A 19,441-nucleotide genomic window follows, 5' to 3' on the forward strand; every position below is an offset into this window, starting at 1 on the left:
TTATAGATTCCAACCCAAAGCAAACTCCACCAATTGTTACATATTTGGCAAAATTTTTGGGTATCTCTCTTTGAAACTGTTTGAATTTCTCTGCATATATCTTTGTTCTTTCGTCTTCCGTCTAGGGCTGAGAAAAAACGATGAAAAGCTGACAATAACAAAAAAACTGCCCTGATAAGAATCAAAAAGAGAGGAGTAGATTAAGATCACCAATCTAATACAGAGTTTTGACCAACTAAAGGTAAGTCCCAAAGTCTACAATAATGTAAAAAAATACCTTGGCAATCCAACTTTTCCCTTCACCGTTATGAATGGCATCTACTAAACCGGTGTAGTTCCAATTCTTTATGACATTGTATGACCCATCATGTATTTCAACTTCTATAGTATATCCTCCATTATTAATCAGAAAAATGATAGGATTCTGCCCATTTCGAATCATAATAGACACATCCTGGACTGTCACCTATTGAAATAAGGAAGAATACATTTAGGGATAAAAACTTATTGATTTTTGGACAAAACAGATAGCCCGAAGGAATTTAATATTTCAAATACAGATTCATTGTTATTCATTAAATAAAATATTACAGAATTTTATATAAAAATCCTTGCATCTGCACCTGAAAGCTTCCGTCACCAATGCATGATATTAAACGCTTCTCTGGCGTTGCTTGAGCATATCCCAGTGTTGCTCCTACAGACCAGCCTATCGATCCATACTGCATTTGGAACTCATACCTGCCAAACATACATTTAGCTCAATGAGCAAACAGCTGCAAATATCAAATATACTTGCGAACAGAGCACCATGAGAGTGACAAATAGAGCAGCATAATAGTAGGTCCCTCTCATCAGAGAACAAACATTTCTCTTTCATCAGTCATTGCTGCCACTCTCCCATGTTTCATTCCTTCTAGAGTGTATACTCATTGTATATATTTTTAATCAATACCCAAAATTTGGTATATTATTAATTAATACCCAAAAACGCTCGTTTAAAGAAAGAAAGTAAGGATTACGAACTCGATCTCTAAGCTCGAACAGAGAAATAAATAAATATACCTCACCACTCAGCCAGGTAACTTTACGATCTGCTTGTTCATGTTTCATTAGTTACAGGGGATATATTCATTGTATATATCATTTATCAATATACATACAGAATTGGGATTAATTGAAAATATATGAATGATTATATTTCAATCGTCTTAGATTTCAGAAGATTTCATGCATGGTGTTCTTCTGTAATTTCAATCAGCGTGATCTCTAAATATTCATTCACATCATGGCGGAAGCTTACACACAGCTGGAGCTTAACATCATCTCGGCTCAAGATCTCAAGGAGATGCATCTTTTTGGCATGAAGGAGATGCAGACCTACTGTGTTGTCTGGATCAATTTTGAGAAAAAAGTGACGACACAAATTAACAGAACAAGTGGCGGAAACCCTACCTGGAACGAAAAGGTCATTTTCAGAGTGGAAGAGCGTTTGCTGCGCAGTGAAACCTCTGCTGTGATGGTGGAGATATACTGTGTGGGTGGCCTCAAGGACAAGCTTGTAGGCACTGTCAGGGTCTTCCTTTCCACTTTCCTCAAGGACTACGGGATCCCAGAATCCAGCGGGATGAGCTTCTCGGCACAGCAGGTCCGTCGTCCTTCTGGACATGCCCCTCAGGGCATTCTCAACCTTGGCATCATGATTTTTGATTTTTGATGGAGTGGATCTTCACAGAATGAATAGATTCAACCCTACAACTGATGGGGCTGTGGATTTCAGAGATTTGATGAGGAATCCTGTCCAACCCAGGCCGTCATTTCTCAGACTTCGGCTCTGAAGCCTATCCAACAACAGTCTCACCAGAAACCTTCCTCCGCATATGGTAAAGACTAATTTCATATTTTGTTTGGTGGCAAGAAATTGAGACGCGGTGGTAGCCAGCTACCTGAGAGGTGGCAGATGGTGGTAGCCAGCTGCGTGAGAGGTGAGAGGTGTCAGCTATATAATAAACTTTACATGCACCTAAGTTTCATGTTTGTCACCATAATTTTCCAGACTTTGGATAAAATATAACTTGTCACCACATTTTTGCATTGGTATAAGCGAAGCCTGCAATAAGAGGTCCTTTCTTGCCTAGCCAAAAACCTTCGTTAAATTTTGATAGACGAAAATTGTCATTCTAAAACATTGGTTAAACGATGATAATGCCCAAAAAAAACATGGTCAATGAATGAATTAATACGCGGTCAACAATCTATCGATCGCTATAGTCCGAGGCAGGGACTAATAATGAAGAAAATTCAATAAAATAAAATCACAATTATCGCTATCGTAATCCAAAATAAAGTCTATTTGATGTAGTTTAATATACAAAATTAATCTTGGAAAAATTCTTTAAATTTTCCAAAAATATATATATATATATATATAATAATAAAAAAATCATTAACATAGTTTTACCATTAACAAGAAGAATATATGTATTATTTTTTATAATAATCTCAATCATGAAAAATATTTCCATGAAATCGTTTCGAAATAGCTTTGCATTGTGTAGCACTCTTGTAACGCAGAGAAAAAGAATTGACAAAATAGTTCTTTACTGTATTTGGCACCTTCCACCCCGCGTGTAAAAGTATCTCCTCATCCATCAATTCATTGCTGAAATTTGAATCCCTCGTCATCGCCAATGTCCAAAACATTTTTCTGTGTACGTGGGAAGTACATGTTGTGCTCCAAGATAAAGCGCGTGGCCATGTTAGAAGAACTAGATAACGATGGGGCAGTACAGGGGGGAATTAACGATCTTTCCAAGCTTTCCCAAGAAGAGGAACTGGTACGCTTCTATCTCAACCAACAAACCACCATTTGAATATCAATATGATTATACCAACCTTGGACTCGTATCGATATGATTCATCCGAGTTGCCAGGTATTTCAATCCCTCTGTATTCCCTATTTTGAATTTCAGTATAAATTGATGTAGTAATCTTACACGTTTCGCTAATGATGCTGGGGGAGATTTCACTATTGTTATCTAAATTTCTCTTTTTTGCTTAGGTTGTTAAGGACCATTTTGTGTAGGTTTATATCGAAACTTAATCGAGAACATAAATGTTAGTGAAATTCATTTAACTTGCTAGAAAATTTTATCCAAGAGAAATTCATTAACATAGCTTTTCATTAACGTAGCTTCTCATCGAACAATGGAAAAATATGCATTATTTTTATAATAATCCCGACCAAATATATAACAGTTTAATGGAATGTCGAGAGATTTATATTCATATATCAATTGTAAGATTAATTTATTTTAAGTATTTGTTATATTGTGGATGCAATGAATAGATACTAACGTATGTGTAAAGAAATATAGATATTGTGCCCCATATTCACAACAAACAAAGTTATTTTTGTGTGGGGGTGTTGTACACTTTTAACTACTTTATTATCACCAAGTTTTTTTCATAAATAATATAGGTTGGTTTATTCTGACCTCGTATTGTTACCTAATACCTAATAGTCAATTTCTTTTCCAGCTTAAGAGAGAAGGATTTAATTTCAATGCCTTTTTCTTAATTTCCTATGCATGATTCGCCACCATACCACCTTGTTATTCCTATGTTATTATGTATTCCTTGTATTATAAGATATTGGGAATCTTTACTTATTTTATGGTCATATTAACCCATGGGCATTTGATTTGAAAAGGTTATGAGAATATTTGAATAAGTGAATATAGATTTGAAGGGGATGTACTATATGTTTTCCTTACATTATACTTCTAACTTATATGTTGACCCAATGGCACCTCATCCACGTGGCAACACGTTATGTGAGCTTTGCTAAGTGGCTCTTCCTTAAGGTTTTGAACGTGACATTGGCCACATGAGTGTCAACAAGGAATGAACTACATATGTTCAAGTGATACAATGGTGGGAAATTTTCTAGTGCCATTCTTGGTAGGGTAACCTCCCTCCCCATTAATTCATTTTATCTTTCGTTTGGCTATCGACTTCTTTGTGGTTAGGAGTGAGATTTTCGACTTTTAAATATTTGGTTCTTCTCATAATACTCATTTTATGAAGTCGGTGCTATTGACCTCATCATGTATTGTTTATCAGTTAATTTTAACACATTTTTTTAGGGTTCCTCCTACTTGGTGCTCTCGAAATTCTTGTTGATGTAGTACTAGAAATTTGTTATAAATACTTAAATAGTATTTTTTTCTTTTAATATGTCATAGTGCTAGAGTATAGAGTATTTTTTCTCATTGCCATCGTGTCTGATATCTATGGTAGGTTCCATGGGAAAACCCTTGAGCAATATTGACACTTCAACCTTTATATTAGGGTTTCCCCCTCCCCAACATTGATTATTAGTCAATATAATTTTGTAATCTCAAAGTTCTTCAAGAGAGTTACACTGGCCTGGGATTTCTTGGTCTACCCAAGAAAACATGTGCCTAAGGGTCCCACTGCAGGTATTTTGAAGGGTTTTCATGTCATTCCATGCTTTATTTAATTTTGTGTTATGATACTCTTTTACTCACCATTCAAATTTTGTTGCAGGGCTTCCTTACCATAGCTTCCCATTCCCTTGGCTCTTCCTCAAAGAGAGTTATACGAATTAGGTTAAGTGGTCAAGCATTGTTATTCATTGGGCAAGCGTTTCTATTGGGGGTATGAAAGAGGGGTTTTTCGTTGTACCCCTTCCTCTTCCATTTGGTTGGCTTTAAGGGTTCTTTACCTTTTTTCTTTCCCTTCTAATTTTTACCTCACTATCCTTATGAAAATCTCGGTGGATATTACTGTGGAAATCCTCACCATAATTCCTATTATGGATCTCGACAATGATGATTATTGCACCCTTCATGTAACAACCCATGTTAGAGGGTTTTATTTCTTATTTTGTTTCCATATTTACTCTATCATTATCAAAGTGAACACTCTATGTTTCTTAATTTTTTTGTTTTAGGCGGACAAATTGCTTATGCAGACAAAAGAGATCTCCTTAGATTCAATGACCGACCCTAGTAATAAACATCAAAAGAATTTCTACCTTTCCTTAGCCTATAACTAAAACATGAAACATGTAGTACACGAAGAATCACATACCTATTAGCGATGTGCTTCTACAAGTCCCTTCAGTGCTTTCCACAACCCACTTTTCCTCAATCCTTTATAGGCTTTCCCAATGCTTTTGATAACTTCTCCATGTTGCTCCAAAAGAGATTTGCATAGACAAAAACATTCAAAGAGATCAAAGCATATCACATATAAAATCAAAGGTAAATGAATTCCCTAACTTAACATACAAAATATAATTAAATCAATAATCAATTATAAACCATGCGAGTGATCAAGGAATCTCACAAATAACATCAAAATAGACACAATTAGGAAAAAAATTACTTTGTATTGAATTCAAAGGAGAACAAGCTTACAACCTAGTTGCCTTGATGTCACAAACTCTTCCAATGGTCTCCAATATTCTCCTTAGATGACAAGAGTTCTAGCCTTATTTCAACATCATAGGTTTACTTTCAGTGGTCTTCCCTAATCCTCTGGTCTATGTTTGATTTATAGGCCAAGAGAAGGAGGTTTGAGATCCTTTTCTCAAGGGATGATATGCTTAAAAGGAGGGATTAGGGAACCACAAAGAGAGGGAATTAGCGCCATGAATAGAGGGATTAGGCTTGAGTAAGCATAAGGTCAAAGCTTTCAGTTGGGAAATATTCACTCAAAAGAACTTCTAGAATTTACCTTTTTTATTTTTACTTTCATTGTGTCATGTGTGCAGTTCCTAGTGGAAGACAAAGCACAAATTTTCGCTGACTTTAATTGTCAAATATGAGTATGCGTATAATCTATCTAGGGAACCATGAAGGTACTCAAAAATAGGTTTTTCGACCATGTAATCTAGAATTCTCATTCTCTTTGGGATCGTTTTGCTTCTAGCATTGCATGGGACTACTTTGGAACACTTTGATGGATAGCGAAAGATCCATATTCATGGCCATTTTCCTATTAGTGACAAAATGATATTTCCCTCGAAATTTCCGAGTCGGAAAAGATGTTTAGAGGAATGAGGCACTTTATCATGCCAAATTTCGGATTAGAGACCATGGTTGGAGACCTGAAACAATCAACGAAGGGTTACAATACAATTTATAATCATCACTGAGGTAGACATTCCCATACTCAGAGCATAAGGATCTCAATGAATCAGTAAGGAAATATGCAAAGATCCATTTCAGTAGTAGACAAAGTATGGACACAACCATCAAATATGGATCCATTTTTACAATCATGAATATTTAAAACTCCACGCAGCCTAAATGGATGAAACTAGATCCAGGGTCTTGGTATTCATGTCTACCAATCCGTTAGAAAAAAATCTAACTATGTGAGTGAATCTCTTGTAGTCAAACATGGTAGAAACCACCTGATTACTAGTCGATGTGAACCATTAAAAGTTGCGATAGAAACCACCGATAATGACAATGGTTCCCAAGGTACTTCTAATACAATCGATGGAGTGTGAAAAGATATGTTGAAGTCGAACACTCATAGAAACAGGCAATTGAAGGTCAATGATGAGAACATGTCGTCGAAGGCAAAACTCGGCATTAGGGCATGCAAGCTCCAAGGTATTGAAGAAGGTTTCTAGATCAAATTCCTAGATAATGAGTTGAAGTCGATAGGAAGCGACCTGTCGCTGGAGGCCTATGACATGAAACTCATGTCAAGATTTGGAGAACGAATTTGGAGTGATACAGGAATGAATTAGAGATGACCAACGTTATTGAAGTCTATAAATTGCAAGGTAATTTTGAATGAGGTTGGAATTCTCTTGAACATATTAGTGACACGACATTTTCACTTGACAACATTTGACTACAAATAATACCGAAAACCAATTGAATAATTTTAATGAGGTATATTTAACTAAGAGACAAATGGATTTTCCAACCTAGACAAAAAGGTGAGAGAGCGCCATGTTCAAGAGCGACACAGTTCCTTTTGTAATATAGAAAAAAACATGTCTTCCCAATTTTCCCCCACCATTACTAGCAAGTATATCCTTTTCTTGTTCCACCTTGAGGAGGATAACATATGCTTGTCTTGTAAGCTCATCCTTTGGATGAGTCCTTCATATTTGTCCTTCGAAGTGTGTCTAACGAACCCTAGCAAGGAGTGGTTCGGTCTCGTCATGATTAATGAGTCCTGGACTATTTATGCTTAATGAGTCTAGTGAAGGAGAAACTCGATGTCTCTTTCACATTTAAAGACCTTGAAAATAAAGAAAAAGAAAACTCATGTACCTTCCTTCAATGTAGAGGTTTAACAAGCCCGAAGAGAGTAAATCTTGGTGCTTTTCATTTTTAGGGATTCTGGAGAAAAACATAAGTAAAATTCGAAATGTCTTTCTTTCATGAATTTAGTCTCTCAATGCCAGAAAAGGGTAAAATAATGTAGGAGAGGACCCTATCGACCATGATTAGTCAACATATACATTTTTTGTAAATAGTCCACATGATCTCTAAAAGGGGTAAACTTATATAAAGTAGACATTTTTTCGTTTACTTTAACTAGTTCGAAACTAATAAGCACACTCATAAACCTTTTCATGTTTCTAGAGTTAGAAAAAAGCTTAAAGGTAACTCCAGTATTTTTATTTTTCGTAAGTTTTAATGAGTCTGAAAAATGTGATAAAAATGTACTCATATCCAAAATGATTCATTTTTGTAGTTAAACCTGGGTCATACACATTTAAACTTAAAAATAATCGTAACCACTCAAGAAACATAGTAAAAAATTTACAAGTTCTAATTTTCAACAGCTGAAGGAAAAAAAATAATATTTTAATTAGCATAAAATGCTTATAAAAACACAAAAAGTGAAAATATTTTTACCATTTGAGATCCATTTAGAGTGCCTTTTTTACCAAAACCTTTAGAGGTGGATTCTGATAAAACCGGTGAACCAATTCACGAACCGTTTTATCCAAGTAAGAAATGTTTCCATTATCTTTGTTTTGATTTCTTACATTTTGAATTTCACTATAGATTTAGAGTTTTTAGGGGGTTTTATTTAGTTCAAATTTCACCCTCGGTGTACACAGTTCCTCCCCATCGGGTCCATGCACACAGACTCATTTTTTACTGTTGAAAATCACGATTTGCACGACTTTTCAAATGGAAACCACACAAATTCACTCTTTTTATAAAATAGAGGAACACAACACCGAGGGTTTTCAAAAATTTAATAAAACACCCAAAATTTCTTGCAAAATTTATCACATTATTTTCTAATCACCCTTCATGTTTATTTTAAGTGTTTTGAATTGCAAAAATGGAATGGAGGGAGAGAGAACCTAAAGATTGAGATGTTAAAGCTTTAAGTGACACAAAAACATTATAGGCCTTAAGGGATTGTGGTCTATACAAATTTTTCATGATCCCGGGTATCAAATCTTAGCTAGATTTGCTGACATGGATGGTAAGAACATGGAATGTTTGAGAATAGTTTTTCCATATTAGAGACCAAAGGCTTACCATATATGCACATGAAACCTATTTCCTGACTAGAATTTCATGTCGTGGGGTTGATATCTCATTATATGAGCATAGACCAAGTGGAGAAACAACAACAACGTACCTATGAAAAAATTATTTTGAAGGATCCTAGCTAAAAGATGGATGGATTGACATCAAAACTATTGAGAGGCTTCCATTGAGGAACATTTTTTTCACTGTTGCACAATTGTGTGGAAGTGTAGTGATTCATTTGCTCACTAAGGCCCAAATTCATATTTGTGTGGAGTGTTAATAGCCTACCATTTTCAACTGTTGTGTGGGGGTTGTTATTAATCTCAAAGGGCGACTGACTAGATAAAATACTGGCAAACTCAAAAAATTTGGCTATGGTACCTTCATGTTCTCACTTGCTCTAGAGAGGGTTCCTCTTATTTCCCCAGAGGTATCTATATTTGCAAGAGGACCTCGATATCCTCATATTCTATAGTGGGTTTCGTTGATGGCACATCATAGAGTTGGTGATGGCCCAATTGTGGGATACACTATCGACTCTTTTGGGTGGTTGGAATTCCAAATCATCATGATCAAGGAATTCCCATATATGCGCATGGATTGAATTGGTGATCCAAATATCCCACTTCCTCTAGGAATGTAGTGGGGTGACATATGTAAAAGTTTCACATTTTGGTTATTTTGTGTTATTTTTATTTTTTTATTTTTTGACATCCAAAACTAACTATCTAAAATAATCATGCAAATATGGGCCCATTCAGATCAACAACATTAAATCTATTTGACAGACGTGGTGAGAAGCCAACAACTCTTGTGGTATTGTATTCTGATGCAACAGAGGCCTTAACTAAGCTTGAGCACTACCTGGAGAGGTTGATTGTAGATATCCCAAATATTGGCATCGATGATCTACCTCTTCATTACCATAGGCATACTGTTGGAGTTCCTGGGCCAATCAACTGCTTACTACGACAAGTAGCTCGCGCCATCGTCTATTACCACGACGACCATGCTTAGCTGCTAGTCATAGGGCTATATTTTGTTTTTTGATATATCAAAATCTTCGGATAATAAAGGCCATGGGGCGTCATATGTCTTGGATGACATTTTATAAAGCCAATTTTTTTACAAACATTTTTATTAATGGAAACTACTACTCTTACCTCAGTTTATCTTGTACAATATGTGCATAGATATTGTTTTTAAATGTCTTGGTATGTGTTGATATTAGCCAATGCATCACTTAATGTGTTTAAATGTCTTGGTATGTGTTGATATTCAGTGTAACCAAATTCTCTTTCCAAGAGATGAGCCCACAAAACATCCTTAACATTGTGTTACTTCTTACTAAATAGACATTGTTTAAATGTAATACTATGAGTTGAGAATCTAACCTAATGATTAAACGGCGAATACCAAATGAAATGGTGTTAGACAATAACTCAACCACTGCACTATATTCTACAATATTATTTGTTGTTCGACCAAGGCATATTCCATGAATACTAATTAACTTATCCGTGGGTGAATAAACAAACCAAGCCACGGAAGACAAATTCTGAGTACTATGACTAGTGCCATCAGCAAATCCAATGTATGTTTGAGGGAGCATTGACATCTTCAAATCAAGTGTAAAACAAGATAAGGAGGAGAAGTTAAAGAAAATCTTTAAAATATGCAAAAAATTGCCACACACAAAATAGGATACATGAATTTATAATGTACCCATGCAGAGGCACATTCTCCCTGAGCTTCATTTGATGTGATTAAGTAATCAACAAGTTACCAATAGGTAGATGAAATGAAGGTTCATTGATAAAATCAAATGAAAGACTCAATTTAGAGGGGGATTTGTTTCATTTTCTTTTTAATGAGCTTGGGACAAAACTATGCTTAGAATTTGTTTCATTTTTTAGTGAGGTTGGCATCGCAAGGAACCATCCTCATAGGAACTTGTTTCATTTTTTAATGAGGTTGAGATAGTAAAAGAACCATCCTCACAGGAACTTGTTTTAGCTTTTAATGAGGTTGACATAGTAAAAGAAACATCCTCATAGCAGCTCATTTAATTTTTTAAATGAAATTGATACAGTAAAAGAACCATCCTCATAGGAACATGAACATGACTTCGAACTGGAAGAAACACATGTCAAGGGACTTACCTCAATCACGGCTTCCAAGAGGTCTTCATCATAACGAAGAATAATTCTCTGGAAAGAACATGTTTGAAGAGAATAAAAAGGTGTAAGAAAATAGAGTTCAAATTCCCCCATAGGGTACAATGTCAATTACCAGATCAAAGTCAAAAGAAGTCAATAAAACAGTGAGAGGCTCACTTACATCGATAACCAAAAACATGGGACAGGTTTCCACATAAATAACCCGTGGTGGGGTACATACCACTTCCATATAAGGAACATTCAAGGATGTCAGATAACTGGTAGTCAAATCATGATCAACGAACAAAAGCTAGTCAATAGTCACAATGTTTCCATTGTGTGGGAAGGGCATCACTCAAAAGAGTGTAGACATGATAGATTTCATGGCATATACATAGTCTTGTCCAAGGAGAAAATTGAAATCCAAGTGGCCTTGGACTACTGTAAGATCGATACCAATAGTTTTTCCTTCAAGAGTAATAGTTAATTTAAGAAGGATCCCTAAAGGCTCACTAATGGTTCTATTAAAATCTAACATATTTTGTGTAAGAGGCACAAGCTAAGGGAAACCCAAAGCTTTCCAAGTGGTTGAGGATAAAATACTAATAGAAGCACCTTCATCGACATTTGTGTGACACACATTCTTACCATACGCTTTCAGAATGATTTGGAAAGGGGTGGAAGAATAAATATGAGACCTTGTTAGTGTACTCCAATCAAAGGAAAAAGCCTCATTACTTGTAGGGGGTTCAATGGAAATAGGCTAAATGTCGCCATTTGTAGAAAAATCTGAGGTAACAAGAAGATCTTAAGCAGTATGAATTTCAATATATATAAAGAGAGTGGGATCGAATGAATATGGAATTGAGTTGACCACTTGATCAACCAATTTTTCATCAACTCTAGTGATACATGTTTCACTCCCCAATGGAAGAGTGGGATTGTGTATACCTGGAATTGGATCAATAACTTCTTCAACTGACGGTAGGTTGAGAGAAAGTATATAGTAACAAATTGGAAGTTGTTGTTGAGAAATAATAGGGCTTTACAAAAATTTTAAGGCTTCACCTATGTCAGGTAAAAAGTGAGTTTGATGACTCTCTTTGCACAATCTACAAGGAAACCTAACTTTACCCTGTTTCCGAGGAACCTAATAATCACTAGTCGATGGAATTTCCTGAGAATTTTGAGACCATGCTTCTAGTACCTTTGGAATACAAAGACAATCAATAAGAAGGTGATCAACCTTAAAAATATTGCAAGGGAATTTAGGCTTGTGATGTATTTTCGGGTACTTATGAACTTTTTCCATACTCAAAATAATGTTTGGTTGGTTGACCTCTTTCTTATCTTTCTTCTTCTTCTTCTTCTTCACTTTATTCTTATTCTTAGTGACTTGGTTACTAGAATTAAGACTTTTACCAGGTGAAGAAAGAGAAAGGGAAGAAGAAATTTTGGGTGAAGAAGGTAAAGGGTCAACAAATAGTTGGTCTTGTTGATATGGAGAACCTGGTTGAGTTAAAGAGATTGGTAGAGATGGAACGATTTGGGTATTCTGGATTAAAGAATTTGAAAACAACCACATTGGAAAACCTCTTGTGAATATGGGAACTGAAAACATAACCATATAAGGAGGACCGACATTTCCAAAGTCAGGAAAAGGATTAAGATTCCCATTAAAAGGCGTTTCTTTGCCAGTAAATTTCAGCATTGTTGCCATTAGATTCAACTTGGATAAATTTATTAAGAATTTAAAACAATATTAACAATTCAAAACCACAATCCACACCTAAATTCTATAAAAAGTAAAAACAAGAAAATAACATGCACTAATAAATCTAAGGAATCAAACAAAACAAAAAACCTATTCATAATGAAATCACTAGTTGGTGTTCAAACCCAACATCACAGAGGTCAATTTGAAAAATAGCTAGAGATAAAGTAGGTGGAATCAATTACGCTAACAACTTACTTAATGACCATGATCTGGTGCAAGTAACTTCACTTATGCCATCTCAAGTGAATAATACCCTCCAAAAAGGTCCAAGTGAGTCTAGTCAATATCCTCTCCTGGTACAATAGGGATTTGCCCCCCTATTGTCTCCTTCGGTAAAAGCCCTAAGATAATGGTCTCTAAGCTTAACACATACAACAATTTAACTTGGGGAACATTCGCAGATCTGATCCACACTTAAGGGGCAGAGTCATAATGCTTAATCCCCTTGAAGGTTCCTCAACATGATTAATCTCAGGTTTATCCTTCAAGTGATTCCCAACAACCTTTCGACACCATTTTTAACGCATGAAAAACATGCTACCATAATCAATGAAGTAGGGTAAATCACGTCACTAGGTCCGGGATGATCTCATGCTTAACTCCCTTGTAAGAGGAGCTTCCCAGAGTCAAAATTTAATAGATCAATTTACTCCCTACCATAAGGTTGTAGTGTTTTTTTCAACTTTGGAAAGTTAACTCACATCCCTATTGCAAAGCCCTACTATCTGATCTAATGTAGGTGTAATGAGCCCTAAAAATATAAAAAATTTATTTTATTTTATCATTGTTTCTAAGTTGTTGTTTACTCAGTAGGTTGATGGATGTGAAACCAATGGTGTTATAACCTGACTCAAAGTTAAATGCAATTGAGCACAATAATGTAATATTTTGACTTCGACAAATTGTAACTAAAGTAAGGAAAGAATTTTCATTTACTTTTCAATATTACAAGAATCATTGGATTATTTTCAAGCTACAAATCAAATAGAATGTGGAATACATGATTCTTGGCTCTTTTTTTGAAAAATGCAACCTAATTTCCACAAAATCAAAGTTACGAAAACCAAACTTTTAATCTTAACAACTTCTTGCATACTAAAAAATGAACAATGAATTCTTCTTTCAATAGACACAAGCCATAATTTTAACTTGATCTAATGAATTAAAAATCATTGTATGCAGAAGATTGTGTTGGCTTATAGAGAGAAATAATAAATATTCATTTTGACAAAAACAACAAACTCCAAATCAAAAGTGCTTCCTTGAAATCCCCTATATTTTTCCTAATACTAATGATTCTTTACAATTATGAAAACAAAGTACTTAATATGATCTTTGGACAGAAAAAGGATAGACTCAATCTATCTCAGAAATGACTGATCCTTCTTTTGATTAATGAGAAATTCACCAGATCAAACCTTCAATCCTAACTTGCAAAGATAAATAATTCTTCAAGAAGGCAACTCAAAACATTGAATCAAAATAGAGAGGAAATTTCCATAATTCAAACAAATCCAAGAAAGTACACCAATAAAAAAAATTTGGTCTGAGCAATAGGAAAACTTAAATTTTCAAAAATTTCTAGGATGTGTGCAGGCAATCAATTTTATACAGTGTGCATACACACTGGTGCTAAGGATTAAGTGCGTAAATATGTGCTTTGTTGCTAAAGATAAAATGCGTAGTCTCAGAAAATTTTAGAAAAAATAAAAGAATTAAACCATACAATTCACTAAATCCACACTTTTAATATCATAGGCACTCAGATAATGCTACAAGAAGAGGTTCAAAAAGTCCAAACAAGGAGATGATGAAGAACGCGACATTCCAAAATATGGTCACCAATTTGTTAAGCAAAAAAATTGTTTATGCACACAAAAGAAATTTTCCTTGATTTAATTATTGACTCTAGTAACAAACATCAAAAGAATTGCTACCTTTCCTTAGCCTATAAGTGAAACACGAAACATGTAGTACACGAAGAATTATTTACCTATTAGTGATGTGCTTGTAGAATTACTTTCAGTTCTTTCCCAATGATTTCCAAAACTTCTCCATGATGCTCCAAAAGAGATCAACATAGACAAAAACACTCAAAGGGATCAAATCATATCACATGTAAGATCAAATGTAAATTAAATCCCTAAATTAACATACAACATATAGTTGAATCAATAATCAGTTATAAACCATGCGAGTGATTAAGAAATCTCGTAAATAACATCAAAATAGACACAATTACCAAAGAACTATTGCTTTGTATTGAATTAAAAGGATACAAGCTTACAACCTAGTTGCCTTGATGTCACAGGCCTCTTCCCAGGGCTTGCAATCTTCTCCTTACATGACAAGCCTTCTAGCCCTGTTTTAGCAGCATAGGTTTACCTTTAGTGTTCCTCCCTAACCCTCTAGTGTGTGTTTGATTGATAGGTCAGGAGGAGGAGGTTTTATCCTCTTCTCAAAGGATGAGATCCTCAAGAGGAGGGGTTAGGCTCCACAAAGAGAGTGAATTAGCTCATGAATAGAGGGATTATGCTTGAGTAAGCATAAGCTCGGAGCATTCAATAGGGAAATATTCATTGAAAAAAGCTTCTAGAATTTACTTTTTTATTTTTACTTTCATTGATTCATGTGCACAGTTCATTGTGGAAGGCAAAGCACATATTTTCATTGATTTTAATGGTGAAATTTGTGTATGCACATAATCTCACTACGGAACTGTGCAAGTATTGAAAAATAGGTTTTCAGGCCATGTAATCCATAATTTTCATTCTCTTTAGGATTCTTTTGCTTCTAGCCTAGCTGAGGAATGCTTTGGAACACTTTGATGGATAGCGAGGGTTTTCTATTAAGGTATGATATAAGGGTTCTTATTTGTGCCCCTTATTCTTCCATTTGATGGTTCTAAGGGTTCCTCAATTATTATATTTCTCATATAATCTTTACCTCAATGTCCTTGTGTATATCTCTATGGATCATAATTCTTGTTATGGGTCTCAACAATGAGGGTTAGTAGACCCTTTAGGTAATACTCCATGTTGAAGGTTTTATTCCTCCATTTCCTTTGTTTCCATATTTGCTGCAGCATTATAAGAATGAACCTTATTTGTTCCTCTATTTATTTGGGTGTTACAGTCATCCATTTGGGGTCGTCAACACTTCCTTGATTATCACTAAGTTTTCCTTGTTTCCTACAAGTCTCCTTTCCTCTAGCTCTATGACAACACAACCTCAAGATTTCCCAGATCCTAGTAACAGGTTGGTTACCTCTTTAAATTCATACCCCATTTTTATTGATGAAACTTTGTAAATTATCCAAATATCTCTCGTTATTACATTACTGATGGTAATTTTCTCTCTTGGAAGTCATAACATCTTCGATTTTGTTATCAACTAATAATTTTAGAATAAATTCCTTACTTACTTTTAAGGTTTGCAAAACTTGGGTATGGCCTACTAACACAAGCTTCCTCCTTCTGTTTGTTACAAGATGAAATTACTCATGTTCCAAGTTAATCTTCATCCTTATGTTTTTTATAGGTTGGAATTACTCTCGTTCCAGGTTAACGTGAACAGAACCTATTGTCGTACATACTCCAATTACATTACAAGTACGAGGATGTCTATTGAACTTCTTCTTTTCTGCTGCAAGGCTTGTCTTCTAGTGTTTTTCACTGACCTACTTGTCCATATACACAATTTGACTTAGTTTTATCTTATATTATATAATCATTTTTAGACTTAGTATATTGACACTTAACTCTAAGGATGTACACAAAAGTGTTTCACAAAAGTGTTTATATTGAGTCTTTTGATACTTGGATTGGACATATATAAGTGTATATTTTGTACTCGTACTTAGTTTCAACATGTGAGGCTACTTCTATTTTGTTTCACATATAAACTTTTTTCAAACAAATAGATTGTAATTACTTTTGAAAAGACAATTGACGTGGCTTTTTCTTTCTGAGTTTTCTACACTATGAGCCCTTTTTATGTGAAAGGATTTATTTTCTAGCATGTAATGCAGATATATTTATTCCCACTTGTTTCTCACACTTAATTTTTCTTTATGTTCAATGGGGTTCATTTTTTTTTTTGTCACCATTCAAGCTTATGTATTTGGTATATATATATATATATATATATATATATATATATATATATATATATATAGATAGATATAATTCTTTATCTTTACATAGGTTCTCAACGTTTCTCTCATGTGAGTCTCTTCATCATGATTATTATTTAATCCCTCCTCTTGTGCCAATTGCAATAGCAATCAATTGTAAATCATTCATGTGGTTGTTTGTAACCTATTGCTTACATTTGATTTTATTGAATTGCAAGCACTCATAGCATTAAAATATCACATGGGATTCTTTTCTTTGATTAATTTTCTAAAAATACGTAATCTAGTTTATTTCACAAAACCTTACGTTCAACATCTTCTCCCCAATAGAAATTGATTAAAATACATGTAGGCTTTTTTAAACTAGAATAATAACAACATCTCATGCCATTGTATCCATTTTTATATATATTATTCCAAGGTTATGTTTTTTCCTTTATCTAATTAAGATGTCAATATTATAATACCCTATATCATAGGAAACTAGGAAACCTTATATTGGTTCTGCTATTAGAATATGAGAATACAAAGTTTCCATGTAACTTTTAGTGCATGGAAACCATTCGACGAGGTAATATAGGTATATGTATTTCTAGATTATCTAGATATTAATTACCCTTTAGTCTACTCATTATGCCAATAGTGATATTGTATCACTAATTAACCATAACATTTATTCTAGTCAATTCTCTTATCAGACAATTCACATGCAATTCCACATACACTAACATTTAGAAAGCTTATTGTATATTTACCATATCCAATATTTACAATAGATATTAGATAACATCTTTATATTAACACATGCCTAGTTCCACCAATATTCAAAGATAGTCTTACAACTAAAGAATTCAATCTTAAAATAAAAAATACTAATTCTCTTAAAAATAGTTAATTACTTATTTAAATAGAAAATAATATTGGAAATACAATTCCTTCCCATTAATGAGTTACACTTCTCACAATTCCTTTGAGCTCACGATTCTTTCTCTTTCTACATTGTCTCAACAATCCTGAAACTATTTTCACTTAGTGATATTTGTTACTTTTTTCCTAGAAATTTTTTCCTAGCAACATTTTGCTTTTAAGGTCTGCCCACCTTTTAGATTTACCTATGTTTCTTTTTTCAAAATCAGAAAAATTATTTCTTTGCCCTTCATAATCCTGGCTTTCTTTCTAGCTATCTTTATTTTTATCTTTTCACTTAGCTTAACACTTCTCTAGCTAAGCTTATTTTTTCACCAACATAATATTCCTTTCTAGTTATGTTATTTAACTAGGGAAATCTTCCTCTCAAGGATTTTCGGAGAATTTGGGAAGTTTACAACTATGACCTCCACCACTTTTCTTTTTTTCCCACCACTTAGACTTAACCATTTAGCAATTTCTTGGACAACAAGAAGCCCAAAAAATTCACATTATATTTCCCATATCATTTCCAAGAAAAAGACACATTAGTTTATTATAAAATTTATTTACTTAAGTCATTCAATTTTAATCTTGGTTTCACCATCAATAATTCAACGAAATTTATAAGTAAATATGAATAATAATGTCTGCAAGGAATTGCAACAAAATTATAACAATCAACATATATGCTAATAATAAGACGATATTAGAATTCAATGCTACAACTATGTGATGACATATAATAACTGTGAATACAACAAAATAACAATAAATCAACGTGTTAAATATTTTATGAGAAACAAAATCTTTGAATATGAACAAACAGATTTAACTTTATTTCCTTGTGTTTTGTCAGCTACTCATCAAAATTAGTCAACATTATTGTCGAGCCACATATTTGTAGTTAATTTAATTGACTCAATACAATTTTACACCAACAAAGCGTGACTAATTACAATGGTGTTTTGAAAACCTAAGACGGGAGATAGTAAAGGAAAGGCCATATTTGCAAATATGTGATCCGCAAACATAATGTTTGGATGTCAAATGTGATGGAATTCTCATATTAATAGTTCTTATGACACAGGAATTCAAAAATGATTTAAAAAGAAAAGGTGCTCAAGTTTCCTACGGGAACTTTTGTCAAGCGACATTTAAATAGTTCGTACGCCGATACAATGGTCCACTCATGTGGATCTAAGCTATCTAAGCTATGTAATAGAGTGAATCAGGTTGAAAGTTACATTGTAAAATACGATAATTAGATTTATTAAAAAAAAAAAATACATTTCAAATACAAGCACTCGGATTGAAATATTCAAAGCTTTTCACGATTTACATCTAAAAATGATACATTTTAATAATCATGATTTCAAATTTAAAATATTAATGAGTTATTAAAAATATAATTTTAATTTTTATTCTGTTTATATATATATATATATATATATATATAATTTATTATTCTTTGATGTAGTAGGTTAATAATGTATTCAAAAAACATTGATGTAAATATTATTTTTAAATTTACCAAAAATAAATAATTTTATCTAATGTTTATTTTTGAAAAAAAAATAATTTATTTTTATTTTTTATTTTTTTTAAATCTATTTTTTCTTAAAGTCTTATTATGTAATGATAATATGTACATTGAGATATTAATATTAGTGTACAACCACTCATCAAGTGGTTAAAATGGAAACTTTAATTTCGTTTTTCCTTCAAATTTCTCAACTGAAATTAGTGTTTGTTAAAACCACCGGATCCCACTATTTGGATTCATAACTTTAAATTCGTTTTTTGTTGATCTCTCCACCTCAAAATCCTGGGAAATATCCTCCTATTCTGTGTATGATATTGAGCATTAAATGTAAATGTACATTGAGAGAAATTCGCTCTTGTTTGT

At 33.6% G+C, this 19,441-nt stretch overlaps 1 protein-coding gene across 1 annotated transcript; it reads left to right on the plus strand.

Moving 5' to 3' along the window:
* Positions 1 to 1,288: 1,288 nt before the first annotated feature.
* LOC149217921 (protein SRC2-like) lies at positions 1,289 to 1,717 on the plus strand. Its single transcript, XM_089390408.1, has one exon. It carries the CDS (start codon positions 1,289 to 1,291, stop codon positions 1,715 to 1,717), a length of 429 nt encoding a protein of 142 aa, XP_089246534.1.
* The last annotated feature ends 17,724 nt before the right edge of the window (positions 1,718 to 19,441 follow it).

Source organism: Pinus tabuliformis, chromosome 1_1 (assembly GCF_031772625.1).
Source record: "Pinus tabuliformis cultivar Carrire ecotype Pingquan chromosome 1_1, CPIR1, whole genome shotgun sequence".
Taxonomy (NCBI): domain Eukaryota; kingdom Viridiplantae; phylum Streptophyta; class Pinopsida; order Pinales; family Pinaceae; genus Pinus; species Pinus tabuliformis.